The sequence below is a fragment of the Ailuropoda melanoleuca genome, chromosome 12 (assembly GCF_002007445.2).
Source record: "Ailuropoda melanoleuca isolate Jingjing chromosome 12, ASM200744v2, whole genome shotgun sequence".
NCBI lineage: Eukaryota > Metazoa > Chordata > Mammalia > Carnivora > Ursidae > Ailuropoda > Ailuropoda melanoleuca.
In genome coordinates this window covers 39763742-39784434 of record NC_048229.1, presented here as the reverse complement: position 1 = coordinate 39784434, position 20693 = coordinate 39763742, and the positions used below count along the sequence as shown (strand labels likewise).

At 52.6% G+C, this 20693-nt stretch overlaps 3 protein-coding genes across 7 annotated transcripts; 1 reads left to right on the top strand and 2 right to left on the bottom strand.

Moving 5' to 3' along the window:
- Positions 1–365: 365 nt before the first annotated feature.
- On the bottom strand, positions 366–7686 carry NFKBID (NFKB inhibitor delta). Of its 3 annotated transcripts, none has more exons than XM_011227101.3 (12): positions 7564–7686; positions 6052–6152; positions 5798–5858; positions 5134–5351; positions 4708–4898; positions 4517–4622; positions 4256–4402; positions 4089–4140; positions 3858–4006; positions 2137–2253; positions 1633–1797; positions 366–1025 (listed from the first exon to the last, which is right to left on the bottom strand). In XM_011227101.3, exons 4-12 carry the CDS (start codon positions 5137–5139, stop codon positions 972–974), a joined length of 987 nt encoding a protein of 328 aa, XP_011225403.1. In that variant the 5' UTR covers positions 5140–5351; positions 5798–5858; positions 6052–6152; positions 7564–7686; the 3' UTR covers positions 366–971. The 3 variants fall into 3 exon arrangements, with proteins under 3 accessions (XP_011225403.1, XP_011225404.1, XP_011225405.1); XM_011227102.3 differs by lacking the exon at positions 7564–7686 and adding an exon at positions 6850–7003; XM_011227103.3 differs by lacking the exon at positions 7564–7686 and adding an exon at positions 6784–6816.
- Positions 7687–7760: 74 nt separating this feature from the next.
- Positions 7761–10408, top strand: HCST (hematopoietic cell signal transducer). 2 transcript variants are annotated; one of them, XM_011227105.3, is made up of 5 exons: positions 7761–7940; positions 8950–9045; positions 9410–9433; positions 9899–10030; positions 10261–10408. In XM_011227105.3, the coding sequence occupies exons 1-5, from the start codon at positions 7784–7786 to the stop codon at positions 10296–10298; spliced, it is 447 nt and encodes a 148-aa protein (XP_011225407.1). In that variant the 5' UTR covers positions 7761–7783; the 3' UTR covers positions 10299–10408. The 2 variants fall into 2 exon arrangements, with proteins under 2 accessions (XP_011225407.1, XP_011225406.1); XM_011227104.3 differs by having other exon boundaries at positions 7769–7940; positions 10258–10408.
- Positions 10409–10545: 137 nt separating this feature from the next.
- TYROBP (transmembrane immune signaling adaptor TYROBP) lies at positions 10546–13533 on the bottom strand. 2 transcript variants are annotated; one of them, XM_002920925.4, is made up of 5 exons: positions 13380–13533; positions 12968–12994; positions 12681–12815; positions 12464–12510; positions 10546–10779 (listed from the first exon to the last, which is right to left on the bottom strand). In XM_002920925.4, exons 1-5 carry the CDS (start codon positions 13495–13497, stop codon positions 10714–10716), a joined length of 393 nt encoding a protein of 130 aa, XP_002920971.1. In that variant the 5' UTR covers positions 13498–13533; the 3' UTR covers positions 10546–10713. The 2 variants fall into 2 exon arrangements, with proteins under 2 accessions (XP_002920971.1, XP_011225408.1); XM_011227106.3 differs by having other exon boundaries at positions 12464–12507; positions 13380–13524.
- Positions 13534–20693: the final 7160 nt, after the last annotated feature.

Below are 20693 nucleotides of genomic sequence, written 5' to 3'. Positions count from 1 at the left end.
TCCGAGAGCCTGTGTAGTACATACACTTTTACACTATGCTCATAGAGAGGTGAGGGACCCGGAGTCTTTCTAGACCATCTCCCCTCAGTCTCTGCTTTGAGGGCTGTTAGATGGGAAGTGGCATAAACTTGTTGGCACTTAAGGCTACCAGGCTCATACCCAGGGTAGAGCAGGCACCAGAGGTCTCATGATGCCCAGAGGCATTCAGACCACCAGGTGCTGATGGGGTGAAGGTGACAGGACACAGACTTGGTACCCACAGTCTGCTACACACCCCACCCCACAGTCATCCAAACCTGCCTCCTCAGCCACGCGCCATGGCCGCTCCCCTACACCAATCCCCGCAGAGATTTACACAATGACCGTATAGTCCAAACTGAGTTTAATAAGGAGTTTCAGATAGGGGAGGGATTCACTGGAAATGCAGAGATCTGGGACAGGGGTCCAGCTGAGTTCTGAATTAGAAAGCATAGGACCTAGGGGACTTGAATCTAGGAGAATCCTTCCTATGTCTCAGGGGTAAGGACCTGAATGGTGTGGGTCCTGGGGAGGTTTGGGGGGTCATCTACTGGATAACACTGGGAACTATTCTGGGGGTACCCCAAGTACTATGTAGGAAAATCACATCTGGGGTTCTAGGTGAGTTGAACTGGAGTTGAGTAGGGAAGGGGGTCCCAAAAGATCCCAATGGAGAAAGGGTTAGGGGTCTAGGGTGTTTCACAGAAACAATCAAGGGGCCTCGATTTCACAGAAATCATCAAGAGGGCTCCTTGTGGGTGGGGGAGGGGTATCACACCACCCCAAATATTGGGATTCGTTTACCCCCAGCAGCCATTTTGGGGTTTTAATGTAAGACCCCGCTGGCAGGACATTCCACATACATTATCATGGATTTGCAACATTAGCATACGCTGGCTGTCCCACAGGACGGTGGGGACTGGAAAAATCAGTCCAGGTTCTGGATTTGAGTCCTAAGAGGACAGGCCTGGGGGTGCCACACGGCTCCTCTTCAGTAACTGCCGGAGCTGCAGACAAGACCGGGGAGGAGAAGTTAGGGAGGCTGGAGAGAGAGGTCAGAGCCACAGACCCCGTGAAGTTGTAGAGGAAGGTGGAGAAGCAGAGTAGGATCGATTGGGTTTGCAGGTCAGAGGTTCAGAGTCAAGATGTGGAGTTAGGGATGATGGTTCACACACAAAAAAGGTTCAGGAGCCAGAACTGGGGATGAAGGGGAAAGCTGTTGCTGGTTGGGGGTTCCCACTTTGGGGTTAACATTGAGGACTAGGAGTCGGAGGGTAGAGGCAAGGGGTCAGAGGTCACATTTAGGTCAGAAGTCCCACTTTGAGGTCAGAACTCAGGGCTGGGGTGAGGGGTTGGAGATCACACTTGGGAATCAAAGGTCACATCTTGCGGTCAGGATTCGGGGTTGAAGTAGAGGTTAGGAAGAGTCACCAATATCAGGTCAGAAATCAAACACTGGGGTCAGAGGTCACATTTTCAAGTCAGGTTTGGATAGGGATCAAGGTCATCTTCCGAGAATAAAAGTCACCCCCTAAAGTCATGAATGGGTAGGGTCAGGGGTTCTCCCTGTTAGGTCAGAGGCCACTCTGCAGTCAGGGTGGGCTCAGCGCTCACCCCCTCAGGGCCCGGCCCAGGCCGCAGCAGGTGGACAGGCTGCTCATTCTCCAGGTTTCGCAGTGTCGGATCCGCCCCAGCTGCCAGCAGGCGCCGCACAATAGACTCCTGGGGCGGCCCAGGGGGCAGGGCAGCCGCCATGTGGAGGGCTGTGTTCCCATGGGCCTGGGGACAGTGCGGGGAGGGCTGATGAGGATTCAGACTCAGCTGGCCTGGGCCCTCAACGGTACACTTCACAGTCTCCAACATCCAAATCCCACACTCCTGCCTGCACAGCCGCATCACACTTGCCCCTACTCACACCCAGAATCCCCTCTGCAGTCACATTCCACACAGCCCTCTATGTCCCATACATTCCCGCAATCTACATCCACATCCTATATGGTCCCCACCCATGTTCCGTACATTGTCCCTGCCACAGCCACAGCCCACAGGCCTCCCAACATCCCCCTGCCCTTCCCCGTCACATCCTACACAATCGCACATTCCAACCTAGGTCCCCACCTTCATGTTGACAAAGGCCCGCAAGTCTCCCCGGGGCAGCTCAAGCAGCAGCTGAACCAGGGTAGGATTGGCGGCCTGCACAGCCAGATGCAGAACTGTCTTATTGCTCTTGATCTCCTGTAGAGAAGGGAACGGCGGAAGTCAGGCCAGTCCTCACACCCAGGGCCCTCCCACGGAACCCAAGAGCCTTTAGACACCTTGTCTCTCCTTTGCAAGCACCCACGGGTGCCTTATACCGTTATCTATGTTGTGCACTATACAAGAGTACCACATTTAAGGGGGTGCCATTCACATCATAGGCATCACAGAACTATGTTTACTACGACAATTTTCCAGCCCGAGTGTCTTTGAGAAAAAGGCTCTGATCCTCCAAAGGAGCTCCGGGCTAGCAGCTGCCCTGGCCACCCCACATTCTGTTAGGCATGTGGCACGCATCCATCCCACACGGACTGTACTTTATCGATAAGGACGGGACTTGAGCAGCATTAATCAGGGGACTAAACTAAGCCTATATGCACTTCCCCACTGAGCTGCTCTCTTCCTATTTTGGAGCAAATAAAGACATTTTCCACAATGAAACTTTATTAAGTGCCTGTAAAGAGTTTGTAATGATAATGGATATTAGAAATATGATGTGTTTATACAAGGCTAAACAACCTAGTTGCCTCACCAAATAAATCATGGAGAGAAGACAAGGAGATGGGAGGGGGAGGCTCTAGATTAACAGCAACTTTCTTTCTTTTTCTTTCTTTCTTTTTTTTAAAGATTTTATTTATTTATTTGACAGAGATAGAGACAGCCAGTGAGAGAGGGAACACAAGCAGGGGGAGTGGGAGAGGAATTAGCAGGCTCCCAGTGGAGAAGCCTGATGCGGGGCTCGATCCCAGGACTCCGGGATCATGCCCTGAGCCGAAAGCAGACACTTAACGACTGAGCCACCCAGGCGCCCCTAAGAGCAACTTTCAGAGTCTTATAATGGCAATAGTTTTTTTTTAATGAAAAAACAATGTATATCACTTTAGAGTCAATCAGAAATTTGAACACAGCCAGGATATTTGATCTTATGAGATTAATTTTTTTAAGGTACAATGATAGTATTGAGGTTAAAAGAGTTTTTAACTTTAAAGACAAATTTTTGTGGATAAAAATACATGCTTGGGTTTGCTTTAAAATGCTATAGGAAAGTCGAGGAATTGATGGGGCAGGACTGGGTACCAGTTGCTGACTGCTGACGTTGGGTACGGGGAGGTCGCTACACTATTTTCTGTATTTTATCTGTGTTCAAAATTCTTTAAAAAACAAAACAAAACGGTAAGTGGATGTTTAATTCTCTCAGCCTGTCCGTGAAGGGCTGGAGTCTGGCGTGAAGTCACCTGATTCTAATCCCCTCTCTGACACAGGGTGTAAGATTTTTTACTCCTGTGCCTCAGTTTCTTTTATCAATAAAGCAGGAAAAGTAATAACAGTGCCCATGTCAAAGGGGGTTGGTGAGGATTTGATGAGCTCATCCTTGACACCTGGTGCTGTTGAATAGGAAGTGGTTGATAAATATAAGCTAGGATCAGTAATCTTATTCTCTGGGGCATAGAAAAACGAAGCCACGTGCTCAAGTTCACACGGCTGGCAAAAGGCAAAGTCAGCGTTTGTCTGAAGCCGCCAGACATCCAGGTGACCCATCCCACACACCCTCCCAGGGGCCGGCTGCCCACTGCCCAGCTCACCTGGCTGGTGTGATCAGCACCCATGTGCAGCAACATCTGGACACAAGCCAGCCCGTCTCGGGCCTGGGTACTCAGCACCCGGGAACATAGGTCAGGTGGGTGCATAGCAACGTTGAGGGCCAGGATGGCTGTGTGGAGAGGGGTGAGGCCTGCAGGGTGGAGACGATGAGGGCTCTGCATCCGGAGCGCCCACCCCACCCAAGCCCCACCTGCCACACCCACCCAACTTACCTTCGAAGTCTCTGGCTTCCAGGTCAACCTGAACCCCTGAGTTAATCACAGCCTGAGAAGGAGAAGGCAGAGTGCTGGATTAGAGTCTCCCCAGGCCTCCTAGCCCTGGAAGCCAGGATCCGAGCAACCAGTCCATCCCATTCACCCCACCGGCCAGCTGGCCATACCGAGAGCACTCCTGGGAGCCCATAGGTTGCAGCCACGTGCAAGACAGAACGTCCCTGATGATCAGCGGCATTGGGCTCCGCTCCGAGCTTCAGGAGATCCTCCACAATCAGGGGCTGGTTGGCAGCAGCGGCCACCAGGAGAGGGGTCTGCAGGAGATAAGGAGGTCAGTCTGGGCCCCCAGTCTCCTCCCTGAAAACCAAGAATCCAGGCTCCCAGACCGTCTCCCCTCAAATCCAGGAGTCCAGGCCCCTGGCCCTCACCTTGCCCTTATGCTCACGAATGTCCAGATGTCTGTACACTTGAAGCATCTCAGCTGCGGCATACGCTGCCCAGCGCAGCCCCCGAGCCGCAAACAGGTGCAGGAGCCTGAGGACAGGTGAGGGCAAGCGGTGAACACAGCACCCACCCCAGCTAAGCCAGGAACAGGCAGACTGCAATCCCCTATACTCACGTGTCTCCCTCCTCATCCTGGGCCAGCAGCTGTTGTGGCCCCAAAGCCAGCATGTGAGCACGGGCTGTGTCCAAGGATGGTCCGGTGGCCACAGGGGGCAACTGTGGGGGTCCTAAGGGGAGTCCAGAACCTCTCCAGGATCCTGCCTGTGGCAGGGAAGGTTCTGCATAAAGCCGGGTATCCAGGGGGTCCTGAAGGATACATGCGGTGGGCAGAGCCAGTCAGCTAAGAATTCCCTCTTCCTAACATATATACGTACACAGACAGAGTGCCAGGGAGAGTGGCTGGGTGCCCCATCTGTACCAAGTGACCCTGGACCTTGGGGCCTCAATTTTGCCCATCCGAAGAATGGGATCTTAATCTAGCATGAGGGCAACTGGGAATTTTGGGGGCCCTTCAGCATCCTGTTCCCGCTCTGTATCTCACCTCCATCCCCACAGAAAATGGACACTGCCGCCCTGGGTCGGAGGGTGGGTAGAAGTCAGGAGTTGGGAAGCCTTCAGCAGCCGCAGCAGGGTAAGAGTAGGGGCTGTCTGTGTAGGCAGCATGCGTGTTGGGGTCCCAGTCTGGAAAGCCCGTGGTGGGAGCCAGGCTGCCAAGTCCAGAACCCACAGTCTCTTGGTGTACTGGGAAGCGAGAATGGCCTATGAGAGGAGGAACAGGGGCAGGCCTGGTTATGAGAGCTGGGCAAATCACGACCAAGGCTGGAGGGCGGGTGTGAGGGCCCTGAATCTCCCTAGGTACTGACAGCTAGTACTTGTGGGACACTAAAGGGCCAGGACCCAGAAGCCAGGACACCAATGGATTGAAAGCTTGGACTTCTGGGACCTGGACTCCAGGGACACTGAGGCTTGAGGGGCTAGACTTGGGGAGCAGCAAAAAGCTGGGAGCCTGAGCCCCTGGAACACGGAAGGACTGTGTACATACACCCATGGGCTCCAGAGAATCTGGGAGATCAACTGCTACTGGGTCCCAGCAAGAAAGACGGTCTGACTCCTAAGTTCCCCGGGGTTCTAAGATTTGAGGTGTCTGAGTCCCTGAAGAAAGCTGGGGCTGGAGCTGAGGGAACCAGATGAGTTTGCAGACTTACCGGCCTCACTCTCATTCACAGATGGGGTCAGGGACTGGGCCAGGGGAGGTGGAAACTGTCCCTGTAGAGAGATAAATAAAAACAGGAACACGGGGGAATTTATCTGACAGATCCCTCAGCATCCATTCCCCACCCACACCGCATCTAAGTCAGGACTACACCTCTCATCTGTTCCGAGGGCCCATCAGCCATCAAGCCTCTCCCCAACAGGACGTGGCTTCACGAATTAGTTTACGGGGCTTCATTGACCTTACCGGTACTCCACCAGCGTCAGGCTGCTGCTGACGGCGCCTCTGTTCTTCCAGGAGCTTCTTCACAGTCTGTGATGGGCAGTGGCTGCGTTCACTCCGGCTCACTGAGGGGGGGGCGGGGACGGGAAAAGGGGAGGGAAGCAATCAGAGGTCCTTAAGTCACCCAGCTACGCGGGGGAGTGGATTCGGGCACCCTCCCTCACCCTCCTGCGCGGAAAAACTGGCACACTGACGCCGCCTGAGAACTCCAAAGCCAATCTTAGCTTTCAGGTGCAGCTTCCGCCTCCGTTTCCTTCCCTTTGCTCCGCACTTTCCCCTCTGACCCAACTTTCCACCAGCGTCGTGGAAACTGAGGAAGGGGGGGGAGGGCGCTCCTCTGCGGCACCTCCCCCAACTTCCGTGAAAAATCCCAGCCCCCAGATCTCCCAGTCCGGAGGCCTTGGGGGTCGCTGGGAATCACTCCCTGGAGACTCACATCCAGGTTCCCAACATCTCTCCGCCTAGAAGCTGACCTGACACACTTTCCTCGGGAAACCAGGCGTCCGAGTCCCCAGCCCCTCTCCCCAAGGAACCACGAATTAATAGCCCCCTAGCTCATCCGGGCTCCGGAAGTCCAGACCCTATCCCCCCTTCAGACCTAAGAGTCCAGGCCCCATTCTGCGGGAGTCCGAGAACCTAGCACCCCTTTTCCCAGGACCCAGGAGTCCGGGCCCTCAGCCTCGCCCTCCCTTGCACCTGGGAGTCTCAGTTTCCAGAAGCCTGGTCCCCACCACCACGGAAGTCTGGACCCTCAACCCTCACCCTTCCGAGCCCGGGTTCCGGTGGAGCAAGGGTTAAGCGGGGGAGGGCAAACTCGGAAACAGCCCAGACACGACGTGCTGACGTCACGGCGCACACGCAAGGGAATCTTCCATCCACCCCTTCCTCTCCCGGCGGCGCGCCGCAGGTGTCCCGCTCAGAGGCGGGGCGCGCGGCCAGGCGTGGAGCTCTCGGAATCCCCGCACGTGGGGAATTCCTGCTCTGCCCGGGGACCCGGGGTGGGTGGGGACTCGGGAATTCCCGGGGCCCGGGTAGGGTCAAGGCCAACGTGGACCCCTGCGGCCGGGCGCGGGACTTTACCCGCAGCGACTCGTGGCTGATTTTTAAGCAACCACGCCCCCAAGACTCCATCTAGTCCCTTTCTAGAGCAAGGAGTCCGAGCCACCAGCCGCCTCCTCCCACAGGACCCAGGGGTCGGAGCTCCCAGCCCGTTCCCCCCCCCCCCCCCCCCCGCGACCCAGGATTCCGAATCCCCGGTCCCTTACCCCCCAGGACCCAGGAGCCCAGAATCCCAGCCGTTCCTCCATCACCACCCAGAAGTCTTGGTCCCCTGCCCCCTCCAAACACCGAATACGCTCACTCTCCGCACCCAGGCTTGATGCTCCAGCTCCGTCTTTCAGGTTCGCAAGAGCAGGACTCCAGCCCTCGCTCTCTCAAGGGGCCAAGCGTGCCTCGCCTCCCCGCCCCCTCCATTACCTCGCGGATTCCGTGGCGCGGATTGCGGGCCCCCAGGGCCGCGGCCTCGGCGCTGCGCCAGCCTCGCACTTGCCCCGCGGAGCCGCCGCCGGGTCCCCGATCTACAGTCGGTGCCCCGCGAGTTTTTAAACTGGGCTTCTGGCACCGCCCAGTCAAGGGCAGGGCCCCGCCCACAGGCCCGGGAGTCCCCGAGTCGCGCTTGAACAAGCCCAGTCTCTGAATGGGCGGGGCTGACATTGAGGGCGCGACTCCTGAGCCTCCCTGGAAAGAGGGAGCTGGGGGACCCCAACTTTGGTCTGAGAGAGAAGCGGCCGGGGATAGCGGACACCCTAAGGAGGAGGGCAGTGGGGGCCTGGACTTCTGGGTCTCTGTCCAAGGTGGGCCGGAGGCTTTGATTTCTGGGGCCTGAGCTGGGAGGGGACAGTATTACTGAGTCCTGGGGTGAGACGAGGCTGGGGTTCGGGACTTCCTGGTCCCAAGGGAGGGAAGTTCACGTCGGTGGTCTCAAACTTCTCCCTCTTCCCCACATCACCTTCTTTTTCAGAGGTCAGTTCTCATTTATTCATTCATCATTAAAAATAATTTATTACCTCAAGGGAGGAGGTACTTTGCTGGGTGCCGTGGTATAGCTGTAAACTAAGCTGACAGGAATTCCCAGCCCTCAAGCCAACTTGACATTCCCAGGGGAGGCTCATTCTCAGTTCCCACATCCGTGGCCATGTTAATCATTTCTGCCAGCCTTTCAAGACTTCTGCTCTCCTGCTTCTCCTTCCTCACACGTTGTTCCTTCCTAGTTTCCCTGGCTCTTTCCGCCTCTTCACCCATTCTTGGGGGCCGGGGGCACTCTTCTGTCTGAACTCACTTCCTTGGTGATCTCATCCAGTCCCGTGGCTTTAAATACCATCCATAAGCTATCGACCCGAAAATTTATATCTCCAGGGAGATCTATCAGGCATTTCCAACTCAGTGTCCCCAGACCTTGGCAGTTTCCCCCTAAACCTGCTCCCCTCCTTCTCCATGTCTGTCAAAGGATGCTCCGTCTTTTCAGTTTCTTTGTCCAGAAGGTCCAGAAGCTTTGGTCATCCTGAATCTCCCTCTCTCACACACACCCATACCTACACGATCAGCAGGTTCTGTTGGTTTCACCTCCAAAATCTCTCCAGAGCCTCCTCAATGCCCACAACCTAGTCCATCTGTCACCTCCCATCTGGACAATCATAGCAGCCTCCCTGGTCTCTGACCCTACACCCAATTGATTCCCAAAGGTAGTCACAGGGACCCACCAATTCTCCCCCTCCCACACCATCACACAGGAAGCAGGTGACCTTGCCACCAGCAGGGTGACATCCGCTGTTGTTGCTTCTTCACTCCCCCATTGTTCCTCAGGACTTCTCTGGACCACAGCCTTTTGCCAGACCCCTTCTAGCCCCCAGCCCACCATGGCCCCTTCAGGTGTCCTGCTGCTCCTGCTTGTGCTGCCAGGTGAAGCCAGTGGTTATGGGAGGTGGCGGGCAGAGTTTTTGTGAGAGGGGTGGCTTGGTGATATCTGAAGGGAGGAGAGCTAAGAGCAGGTCCTCCCAGGATCCCTTCCTTCCTGGGGATCCATTTGGGCTTCAGAGCCTGGTTCTTTGGGGGAGAGAAGCTGAGTCTGGAGTAGCTGTCTGTTAATCCCCCCTTCTCACTGCTGGGTCTGTCTCTACTTCTACTTTGGATTTTCCGTCTCTCTGGCCTCTTTCTCATTTGTGCTGTCTGGAGCGGAGGTTACTTCTCAGGGCATCACCTTTCCTTGCACCCTGTTTTGGGAACCACCTCTCCTTGCTAATCCACTTTCCCTCTCTTTTCACAGTGGCTGCAGCTCTGGTGACCCCAGGTGAGAAGTTGGCACTCCTCCCCCTTTGCCATGGCTCTTGAGGTACTGCTTCTGCCCCTGAAGTGTGGCCTGAGGGTCCTGGAACACCCCCGGTGGCTGTCTAGGTCACCAGCTTCTTCTCACCCCCAAATCAGAGCCCCCAGGGCATCTGCTGTCCTCTCTGGGTCCCCGTCTCACTGCCCTCCTCACCAGATTGAAGCCCCAGGGACTCGGCCACCCCCCAGCCTTCTTTGGGAGTACCCGTTATGCCCAAAGCACCACGTATGTCCCTCTATGCTGGGACTCTCACCCTCCCACTTCTCTCCAGACCCTCACCTCCCTTTTCATCACCCAAGTCAACCTCAGGGAATCTCAGACATTCCCACCTCCCCCCAGGGACTTCCTCTGCCCCAGACACCCAAAGTGCAGCCCTGAGGGTCTGGAACCTCCCTCAACCGCCTTCTTGCCTCGGCCCCCACCCTCCAGGTTCCTGTTCCGGATGTGGGCCCCTCTCTCTGCCAATGCTAGCAGGCCTCTTGGCCGCCGATGCGGTGGTGTCGCTACTCATCGTTGCAGTGGTGTTTGTGTGGGCTTGCCCACACCGCAGGCCCACCCGAGGTGAGGGCAGAGACAGGGTAGGGCCCGGAGGGAGAGGAGTCCCTAGAGAGGGGGTCCCCAGGGAGGGGTCCCCCAGGAAAGCCCTGGAGGAGATGCTGGGGAAACCCTGGGGGCGGTGCAGGGGGGAACTCCGGAGGAAACCCCTGAGACAGGGGGTCCCCAGGAAGGTGGAGATGTGGGTGAGTGGTAGGTGGTCAGGCCTCATGCTTTCTCTCCCCCACCCCCAGAAGATGACAAAGTCTACATCAACATGCCTGGCAGGGGCTGACCCCCTTGTAAGTGAGACCTTTGACTTCTGACCCTCTCATCCCGCATGGTATGCAGCCACACAGGAAACGCACTCCCCACTTTGGGGTGGAATAAAACAATTGAACTCCCTCTGGTTCTAATTCTTCTTCAAAGAACCCCAGGGTCCCCAAAGCCTCCCTCCTATTTAGCTGTTTCTAGGTCCATGACCCCCTAGAACCCCACATATCCCTGCCCCCTCAGCCGAGAGATCTGGAATAACTCAACAGTGTTTTCGTATGCCATATTTATTTGGGGACAGTAGTGGAGAGAAGTCTGACCCCTCAGGGTGGGCATTCTGTGGATCTGTGTCTTCGTGGGAGTAGGAATAGGGTGCTGGGTAGACATCAGGAATGACTGGATCCAGGCATCAGGTTGTTGACTGCTGTGGTTTGGGCTCATTTGTAATACGGCCTCTGTGTGTTGAGGTCACTATAGACATCTGACCTCTGACCTTGGAGCTCCTAATGGGAGGCACAGGGTGGGAACCATTAGTGGATGAGGTCCTCTGAATACACTTAAAACAAAATTCAGCCTTCTCCCAGTGGCCTCTAAGGCTCCCGGCAGCTTCTTTAACCTTTCTGCCATGGAAAAGATCTGGACTTTAATCAAGTGCATTTAGTGTTTCCCTGTCTCCTCTGCCTCATCATTACGCCCCAGCCTCAGGGCCTTTGCACAAGCTGTTCTCTCTGCCTGGAACATGCGCTTCCTAGATATTCCTGTGGATGGTTCTTTCTCCCTTCAAGTCGCAGCTCACGTCACTTCCTCAGAGAAGCATGTCTTGATTTTGCCATCTAACTTCTCCCCACCACACACACACTCCAGTCACTGTCACACCAGTCTTATTTCCTCGTGATACTGCCCCAAATTATCTTATCTTTTGATTTGCTTCAGGTCCATCTCCCCAACTAGGATGTGAATTCTGTTGCTGTGAGGTGCTTGACAAATTCCACCAAAGGATGAATAAATTAGAATAATGCTTTGCCCTAAAATTTCATTGCCCCCAGTAACTGAAAATTTCCCTCATTCTTCTGGACCTCACAAAGCCAAACTCAAGATGCTTACACTTTACAAAGAGACTTTTTATCCACAAGTGAGGAAAAGCAAAGCCAGCTACAGATAAGTAAGAGACTTGACAGAACAAGGCTTAAAACGGCGGGGGAGGCGCCTATGGCCACGAGAGGCAGCCCTCAGACTGAATCCCTGAAATCATAAGCAAATGACTGGTCTGGGTGTGCACCCTTATGGGAAGTGGTCTATTTGGCTTCCATTAGATTCTCACAGGAGCCCATGACCCCTAAAGGGTTGAGAAGGTCAATGACTGAGAGGCAAGAGATGGAAAGATACATCTGTCTGAGCAGTGGTTTTTGTTTTGTTTTGTTTTGTTTTAAGATAGAGAGTGCGCACGTGCACACGTGGGAGTGGGGAGATGGGGGGGTCTTTTTTTTTTTTTCTAGATTTATTTATTTGAGAGAGAGAGCACAAGCGTGGAGGGGGGCAGAGAGAGAGAGAGAATCCCAAGCAGACTCCCCACTGAGCACGGAGCCAGACAGGGCTGGATCCCTCAACCCTGAGACCACGATCTGAGCCAAAATCAAGAGTCAGATGCTTAACTGACTGAGCTACCCAGGTGCCCCTGGATGGTGGTTCTTAAGAAGGGTTTCAAGATTCTTGTACCACCCCTAGATTATAGGCACAATTTTGTAAATTCTGTGCGGATTTTTCTGAGGAGTCTCTAGCTTTCATCAGCTTCTCAAGGGGATACAGAATCTTCCCCAAAATTCTAAAACTCCTCTCTTCAGAGTTGCTGAATTAGGGCTGAATTATGTCCTCTGCCCTTCTGAGAGCTTCTCCCAGAAATCACCCTGTCCCGAACAATTCCATGCTTGCCTTCTCACTAAGGCCTACGTTTGTCCTTGTGAAGGTAAAGCCCTTCCTATGTTTTCTCACACATTTTAAGCTGAGCATAAGGTCATGATTGATCATTGAAAGCAGTTTTGGACAGATGCCCCGTGAGTCTTTGAGGGTTTGAAATGTTGCTGAGAAAGTGGCTTTAGGGTCTAGGTTCTAGAAGGACTAGGGAAGTGTTTAGGACAGACACCCACAGGGTAGGAGTGAGATGTGAGGAAGAGAAGCTGGTTTTCTCACCTGATAAGGCGACTCTGTCTCAGTGATGCGCTGTTTCCTGGTCACTGCTGGGGGATGGGAGGTAGTGCAGAGCGCAGAGATAGTTAAGATGGTGAATTGGGACCATTTTCCTGCTCCAAAATCAGCCCCTCCATCACTGTCCCTTTGGATGATTGTGACCTGGGAGCCTACCCCTCCCTCAGAGAGTCCTAGGCTACCCCCTGCCAGCCCCACTCACCCTCCACAGCCCCTCGCCCCCGAGGGAACAGCCGACCCAAGGAGTACACAGCCAAGGCGATGAGGAGGGTCAGGACCAGGTCCCCCAGCACAATCCCTGCCAGCACACCAGGACTTACCACGGAGCAGTTGCATCCTGAGAATGGGACACAGGAGTTGGGGGTGGTCAGTGGGAGTTGGGAACTGGGAAGAGGTGTCAGCAGGGGAAGGTTTGGAGAGACTGGGGAACAGACAGAGATGGTGAGGTCTTTGGGAGGTAGGGAGGAGGACGGCAGAGTCTAGGCCTACCGTTCTGTGCCTGGACAGGGCTGAAACCTGAGGAGAGAAAAAGAAGGTAAATTGAGGCATGGGGCTGTGACTGGAGGGTAGGCACAGAACCTGAGGAGGGTGGGTCCTAATAGCGAGGAGATAAGAGGGGAAAGTGATGTCTGGTGGGACCTGTGGGCCAGCGTCAAGGTCACTGGACAGCGTTACTTCTAGCCCGAACTGTCCTGTTGCAACACCGCAGAGTCCCCTCCCCCTGCTGCCACCAGAGGCCACATCTTGGGGTCTCAGGCTCTGGGAGACAGCCATAAGTTTTGGGGGCCTGGGGATCTGCTTTCCCCCACCTCCCTTTTGGTTCTCTTTCTATCCCGCTCCCTGCTCTGCCCCAAGCTGAGCCCAGGGACTCAGGAGGCAGCTATAGAAGCCCCCAACTCACCACCCGCTGTCAGAAGGAGAGGCAGGTACAGGAGCCTGTTGGAAGGTCCAAGGACCCCCATGACGCAGGTGACGCTGCTGGACACCGGAGTCCAAGGGCCGGTGGGATGTGGTGTCATAGCGTCCAACCAAGTGAAGGAGGAAGTCTGAGGTGGGCGGTGGCAGGAGGGAGGAGGGGACAGTACAGGAGGAGGGACGGAGACAGATAATGCCAGGAAGAATCAGGCCTAGACACCCCGGGGGGCCATGCTGTAGCCCCTAAGCACTAGACATAAAAGCAAAAAGGGTACATATGCCCACACACCCCCGATCAGGGGTCAGCCATCTTTGTACCAGGAAGAGTCAGTGGCTCTGACTGAAGCCAGCTTTGCCTCTTCTTGGCTGGGCAACCTTAAACAAGTCATTCAACCTCTCTGGGCCTCGGTTTCCTTATCTGTAAAATGAGGAGTAAAATAGTGCCTATTTTGTAGGGGTTTGTGGGGAGCAAATGGATGAATGTCTTTAGAACAGGGTCCAAAACTTGTCAGCTTTTTATAAGCACCAGCTATAATCATTTGATAATCTGAACTTTGCGATGTTGGTGCGCCAGGGTGGCTCATTCAGTTAAGCATCTGCCTTTGGCTCAGGTCATGATCCCGGTGTCCTGGGATCGAGCCCTGCATCAGGCTCCCTGCTCGGTGGAAAGCCCTGCTTCTCCCTCTCCCACTCCCCTTGATTGTGTTCCCTCTCTCGCTGTCTCTCTCTGTCAAATAAATAAGTAAAATCTTAATTAAAAAAAAAAAAGAACTTTGTGATGTTTATAGGAAATTAAAAGAGAGCCATCAGGATATGAGCACTAATGAGCTGCAGGCATTCTGTCCTAAGGCGTTAACTCTTTTAACCCCAACAACACCCATCTGAGGTAGATGCTCTCGTCATCCCCATTGTACAGAAAGGTACAGACACTTGCCCAAGGTCACACAGCAAATAAAGTTGGTAAGGAAACACAGGACCCAACGACGGATATTTGACCCTTAGGGAGAAAGAAAAAGAACCAAGATGAAAGATAGGGAAGGAGAAAGGAGTAGCGAGGCCAAGAAAAAGAGGGATAGACAGTGACACAGATACGCACAGCACAGACACAAGATTGGGGGTTTGGGGTGAGGCAAGTGGGGGACAGGGAGCTGACCACTGGGCTGGGCTGCCCTGCACCACCAAATGAGGAAGTAGCTGGAAGTGAGGACAGAGGGAAGGCACCCAGGAGGAGACAGGGACTTCTAGTCCCCCCACAGGAGTCTGAGCTGGGGCTGGCTAGGAGGAACCTGAGGTTAGGGCGTTGGGGGGATGGGCCCGTGGCAGGAAGCCCCCCTCCCCCATCTAGGCGTCACACCCCACAGCTCCCTGGGCCTGGTCTCAGGAGAGAAAAGGGGAAACTGGATGCCGGTCATGGGACAGACTCTGAGTGGCCCTTCGTGGTGGGGGATTTGGAAGCCAGAGGAGGGTCAGGGCCCAGGAGGAGGTAGCAGTGGCCCCCAACAGCCGCCATCACCCAGGCCTGGCCGCGTGCAGTCGCTAAACACCCCACCACTACCGCCACCAGGCCTGCAGTGAGTGTGGAGAGAACAGGCCCCCGAGGCCCCACAAGCTGCACCCAGGCCTCAAGGTGGCTGAAGCTGAGTGAGCCACGGGTAGTCAGAGAGCAGGGGAAGATCTGAGCCTGGGGGTCTTGATCTGACTCCAGTGCTGGGTGCTCGGTGCTCTTGGGCTCCCTGCCGGGCAGGGGGCGCACACTGTGGGGGGCAGGGCTGCTGTGGTCCAGTTTTATTGCGAGGGTTACGTGAGGTCTGTCAGAGTAATGTCTGCCTGGCACGTTGCATCTGCTCAGTGAATCTTAGTCACTAAGTGAATCTTAATCCTCATTACTGTTACTGTTATTAGTACTTCAAGTCTCCAGTTCGGGGCTCTCCTTGATAAAAATCCTCCTTCAACCCCTCAGACTCAGCCTCCCAGTCTGGTGCTCCCGACTCCAGCCAGGCTAGGGCTGTCCCCAGAAGTTCAGCCTCACAGCCAGCACAATCGTGCACCGACCAATCAAGCAGCTGTGGCCATAGGGCCGGCTCTGAGTCCTAGAGCCCCTCTTTTAGTAGCCAAGATGTGGGGAAGTCCAAGGTATCCCAAGGGAACAGACTGGGGTGGTGGCGGGTATCTGTGGGAGGTGGGGTAGGGGTTCTTTACCAAGCAAAAATGAAGTATTTAAATATTTTAGCAACTGGTATGACTATACTGGTATAGACCACAGAATGTTGGCCTGGGCTGGTCGGCCTGGGCTCTCCAAGGGTGGATGGGCCATTGCGTGAAAGAAGGCTGAGATGGAGGGCACCCAACTGACTGGGAGCCACCCCTCACCCAGGGCCAGACTCCAGGAAGTAGGGCTGCTTCACCTCCCATGAGATCTGTAAAGTGTCTCAATCTCTCCTGGCAAGCAGCCCAAGAATTGGGCAAGGCCCAAGCCAACTTTGCCAGAAAGCAGGCAATGTGTTGAGCCTGTGATGAGCTTGTCTCTGTGAAAGCTACACACCCCCCCTGCCTGCTTCTGCTTTTGCCCCTACAGCCCATCCTCCCCACAGTAGCCAGAGGAGGCTTTGTGAAAAGTCGGAGAACCAATTTTGTAAGTGGCTCAAAAATGTGGATGGATAACATCACAAAAGAAGAGACACGAATGGCCAATACGCATGTGCAAAAGCGTTCAGCATCATTAGTCATTAGGGAAATACGGATTAAAACCACAATGAAATATGACTACACACCCACTGGAATGAGTAAAATTAAAAAGACTGACCCTCTCAAGTGTCAACAGGGATGTGGAGAGATTGCGAATCTCACACTGCTGGTGGAAATGAAAAACAGAACCACCGCTCTGGGAGAGAGTGTCTTGTAAAGGTAAGTATGCACCTCCGCAGAGATCCAGCCGTTCCAAGGAAGCAGGCATCTACCCAAGAGACATAAACACATATATTTGCATAAATACCTGCCCATTTTTCTGTCCTCCCCTCCTACCCCTCTTTCCCTCGCTTCCCCTACTCCAGCTATACTGGCCTTCTTGTTGTTTCTTGTTTAAGTCAAGTTCATTCTTACCCCAGGGCCTTTGTACCTGCTGCTCCCCTGCCTATGACTCTTTCCCCAAAGTTCATGCAGAACTGGCCCCTTCTCACCCTCCAGATCTCAGCTCAAATGTCACGCCCTCACAGAGGCCTCTTCTGAAACCACCACTGCTCAAGTCACCTCCCACCACCAATTTCATTTTCTTCCTGTATTTATCATACCTGAAATTCTCTGAATTGTGTATTCCCATTTTTACTGTCTGCTACTTCCTCTAGAATGGAAACTCCATGAGAACAGGAACCTTTCTGCCTCGTTCACTGTTATATCCCCAGCACATATAGCAGCTGCTCAGTAAATACACTTTCAATATTGCACTAAATGGCCACCAGTAACAGGTTGGTTGAAACATGGCTCTTGATCTCTGCAGAGGTCTAAGGGTATCCCAGACATGCCCACTACTTCTTCTTGAACTAATCACTTGGCAGAGAAGAATGCTAGTGTCCGCCAATATCCTCCTGCTCCTTTTTCCAAGAAATTTTTAGCAGGGCATCTGCCCACCAAACTGAAGACTGGATTTTCTGGCCTCGTTTGTGCTTAAAGTGGCCATAGAACCTCATTCTGGCTGATGGGGAGTGTGGGAAGTAAATGAGCAATTTAGAAGTCCTAGCCTTCGTGGAGGGATGCACTCTACTCCTCTTCCTGATTTTCTCATTTGCTGGAATTTGAATGTGGGAATCTTGGAACAAGTGGGTGAGGGCAACATCATCAAAATGAACGAGTGGGAAGACAGAAGAAGGCTCAGTTCCCTTCATCTTGAAGAAACCAAACCAACCCTGGACTGTTAGGTGAACGAGAAACGTCTGCCTTGTTCAAAGACAGTCATTAGTAGGTAGTCTCCAAAGATGGTCATCAAGAATTTCTTCCTCCCAGTATGCATCCCTCTCATCAAGAGGCAGAGAGTCCATTTTCCCTGCCCTTGCTTCTGAGCTGACCTTGTGACTTGCTTTGACAAAGAATGTGGTGGAAGGGGTGCTGTTCCAGTTCTGAGCGTAGATCTTCAGAAGCCTGATAGCTTCTGGTTTTGTTGTCTTGGAATCCAGTTGCCATGCTGTAAAGAAGTCCAAGCTCCCTTCCTGGAGAGTGAGGCCATACAAAGAGGCCCTAGAGGATGAGATAGCATGTGCAAAAAGTCCATGTGGAGGAAAACCAAGGCACCCCAGCCAATAGCAAGTGCCAAGGCCTCAGGCAGATCAAAGAAGTCATCTGGATCTTTCCTGCCATGTCAGCCACCAGCCAACTGCAGCCACTTGAATGACCCCAGGTAACACCATGTGGAGCAGAACCATCCAGTCAGCTCAAAGAATGATGAGAAATAATAAACTGTTGTTGTTTTAAGCCATTACATTTTTGGATAGTCTGTTACAAAACAATGGTAGATTGAATTTTTAAAATTTTTTAAAAAGATTTTATTTATTTATTTGACACAGAGAGAGAGAGACAGCCAGCAAGAGAGGGAAAACAAGCAAGGGGATGGAAGAGGAAGAAGCAGGCTCCCAGCGGAGCATGGAGCCCGATGCGGGGCTCAATCTCAGGACCCCGGGATCACGCCTTGAGCCAAAGGCAGACGCTTAACGACTGAGCCACCCAGGCACCCCTGAATTTTTTTTAATTTTTAGAAAGATTTTATTTATTTATATGAGAGAGAGAGCACGAGCACGAGCAGGGGGAGGGGGAGAAACAGACTACCCACTGACAGGGGAGCCTGACTCACGGCTCAATCGCAAGATCCCGAGATCATGACCTGAGACGAAATCAAGAGTCGGTCACTTAACCAACTGAGCCACCCTGGACCCCAGAGCAATAGACAATGGAAACGCTGTTATTTTGGGGACTGTGTTACTACAGCCAATTCTGTATTCTACTGGACATAGTTTCAAATGCCCGGCTTGAACTAGCTGAGATTAGAGGATGAAGTTTGTGAAGATTTGGAGGTTAATGCACACATGCTCTAAGGGAAAGCTGAGCACCCAACTATCAGAGGAAAGGGGATGATGGAACTTTGGACAGATCCAGACTGACTCGGAGACTCTTCATCTCTTGCTTTTGCTTCTTGCTGGACCAGTTTTGTTCAGCCCTCTCTGTTCCTTATGGTACTGTGGAGTTTCTACCATCAAGTGGAGTTTCTATCATCAATAGCTCACTCTTGCTAAGCCCATGATTTAAAAAAGAAAAGAGGGGCTCCTGGGTGGCTCAGTCGCTTAAGTGTCTGACTTGGCTCAGGTCATGATCTCGGGGTCCCGGGATGGAGCCCTGGGGCAGGCTCTCAGCTCAGTGGGGAGTCTGCTTCTCCCTCTCCCTTTTCCCCTTCCCCCCCCGTCCCCTGCTCATGCACGCTCTCTCTCAAATAAATAAATAAATAAATAAATAAATAAATAAATAAATAAAATCTTCCAAAAAATAAAAAGAAAAGAATCCTGGGAAAGGGCTAAGATTGGCTCAGCACGAATTCCCAGCCCACCCCCAAACCAATCACCTGTGGCTGGGGCCGGGGGCGATGTCTGTAAGAAAATGGCAGGATCCATAAGAACTCTGGTTTGGAGAGGGAAGGAGGAACTGTCCTGAAGCAGCATGTAGGGGATGCCATTGGCGCCTGAACAATAGTTCCTCAGCACGCACCATTTCTGGGCACACTACCCAACTTACAACTGTCTGCACTGTGACTGTCTTAGGGCTCTTTCTGCAAGTTAGAGCTACCTACACCCACCTCCTGGCTCTGGTCAGTACATCTGACCCAGGTGTAGCAGTCATGGTTCTTCATTGCATAGAGTAGAAGCCACTAACTAGTTTAAACAGCAAAGGGGATGTGTTCAAGGATGTTAGGGACACCACCAAATCTCTAGGAGGGCCAGAGATCAGTCCTGGGGCTACACAAGTCCTAATACCACCCAGGATTTTCAGCTGCTATTCATACTGGGGAATTGATTTTCCAGGTTGCCTCCTTCTTCTCCTCACTCTTTCAGATAAAATTCTGATGCAAATACCAAAATATTTACAGATAAAATATTATGCTACATAACCACACAGGGGAGGAGAATGAGTGGGAAAGCATGGGCTGTAGTTGAATGGTTGCCGGGGGTAGATAGACTGTTGAGGGCTCCTCATACTCTTTTGTCTTTCATCTTTTCAAAATTCTCTAAATTAAAAATTTCCTGAGGGACACCTGGGTGGCTCAGTGGGTTAAGCATCTGCCTTTAGCTCAGGTCATGATCCCAGGGTCCTGGGATCGAGCCCCACATCAGGCTCCCTGCTCAGCAGGGTGTTTGCTTCTCTCTCTCACTCTCCCTCGGTGCTCTCTCTTTCTCAAATAAATAATAAATAAAATCTTCTTTAAAAAAACAGTGGGGGCGCCTGGGTGGCTCAGTAGGTTGAATATCTGCCTTCAACTCAGGGCATGATCTCGGAGTCCTGGGATTGAGCCCCACGCCGGGCTCTCGGCTCTGTGGGGAGTCTGCTTCTCCTTCTCTGTCTCTCTCTCTGTTCTCTCTCTCTCTCTCAAATAAATAAATAAAAATTGAAAAAATTCTCTATTTTTCTTGTGAAGTTTACATGACTGTATGCACTTATCAAAACTCATAAAACAATATAGTAAAAGGATGTATTTTACTCTATGTAAATTCTACCTGAATAAAAAATTATTTTAAAGAGATGAAAATTCTAAGCACCAAAGGAACTGGTAAAGAGGTTTCACAATGTCTTTATTTCCTACCAGTTTCAATGTTGACAACTAAACAGATGTTTCCCACTTGGACTTGTGGAAAAATGCTAGCAAATGCTGACTTGCAAGGTGAGTGAAGCAGGATGCCAGTGATCACAAACATTGTTTTCTCCCCTTCTATTAAAATAGAATTTGTAATTGGGCATCTGGTGTCCCAGCCTAGACTATGTTTCTCAGCCTCTTTGGAGCCAGGTGAGGCCTTGTAGCTGTCTTCTGGCCAATGGAACGTGGGATGAAACAACTTCCAGGTTGTGTCCCTAAAGGCAAAGATGCGTCCTCCCTTTCTCTGTTCTTCCTCTTGGCAAGAATGTGACCCCAACACTAGGAGTGGACAGACATCCTAGACCAGAACAACTGACCTTTTATTTGTGAAATGAAGGCCTTTAAAATATAATTAAAGCAATGTTCCATAGATTTATCAATTGTGGTTCATCCACATCATAAAAGCAGTCATTATAA

Excerpts from the sequence above, each read along its gene's own strand:
- NFKBID (XM_011227101.3), bottom strand. Across the intron at positions 4,403-4,516 it reads TTCGTGAGCATAAGGGCAAG|ACCCCTCTCCTGGTGGCCGC; the intron begins GTGAGGGCCAGG and ends TATCTCCTGCAG. Across the intron at positions 2,254-3,857 it reads GTGCTGATCACACCAGCCAG|GAGATCAAGAGCAATAAGAC; the intron begins GTGAGCTGGGCA and ends CCTTCTCTACAG.
- TYROBP (XM_002920925.4), bottom strand. The coding sequence starts at position 13,497 with ATGACACCACATCCCACCGGCCCTTGGACTCCGGTGTCCAGCAGCGTC. Across the intron at positions 12,995-13,379 it reads TCTCCTTCTGACAGCGGGTG|GTTTCAGCCCTGTCCAGGCA; the intron begins GTGAGTTGGGGG and ends TTCTCTCCTCAG. Across the intron at positions 12,511-12,680 it reads GGGGCGAGGGGCTGTGGAGG|CAGTGACCAGGAAACAGCGC; the intron begins GTGAGTGGGGCT and ends CCCATCCCCCAG.
- HCST (XM_011227104.3), top strand. The coding sequence starts at position 7,784 with ATGGGCGGGGCTGACATTGAGGGCGCGACTCCTGAGCCTCCCTGGAAA. Across the intron at positions 7,941-8,949 it reads CTTCTGGGTCTCTGTCCAAG|GACTTCTCTGGACCACAGCC; the intron begins GTGGGCCGGAGG and ends ATTGTTCCTCAG. Across the intron at positions 10,031-10,257 it reads ACACCGCAGGCCCACCCGAG|AAGATGACAAAGTCTACATC; the intron begins GTGAGGGCAGAG and ends CCCCACCCCCAG.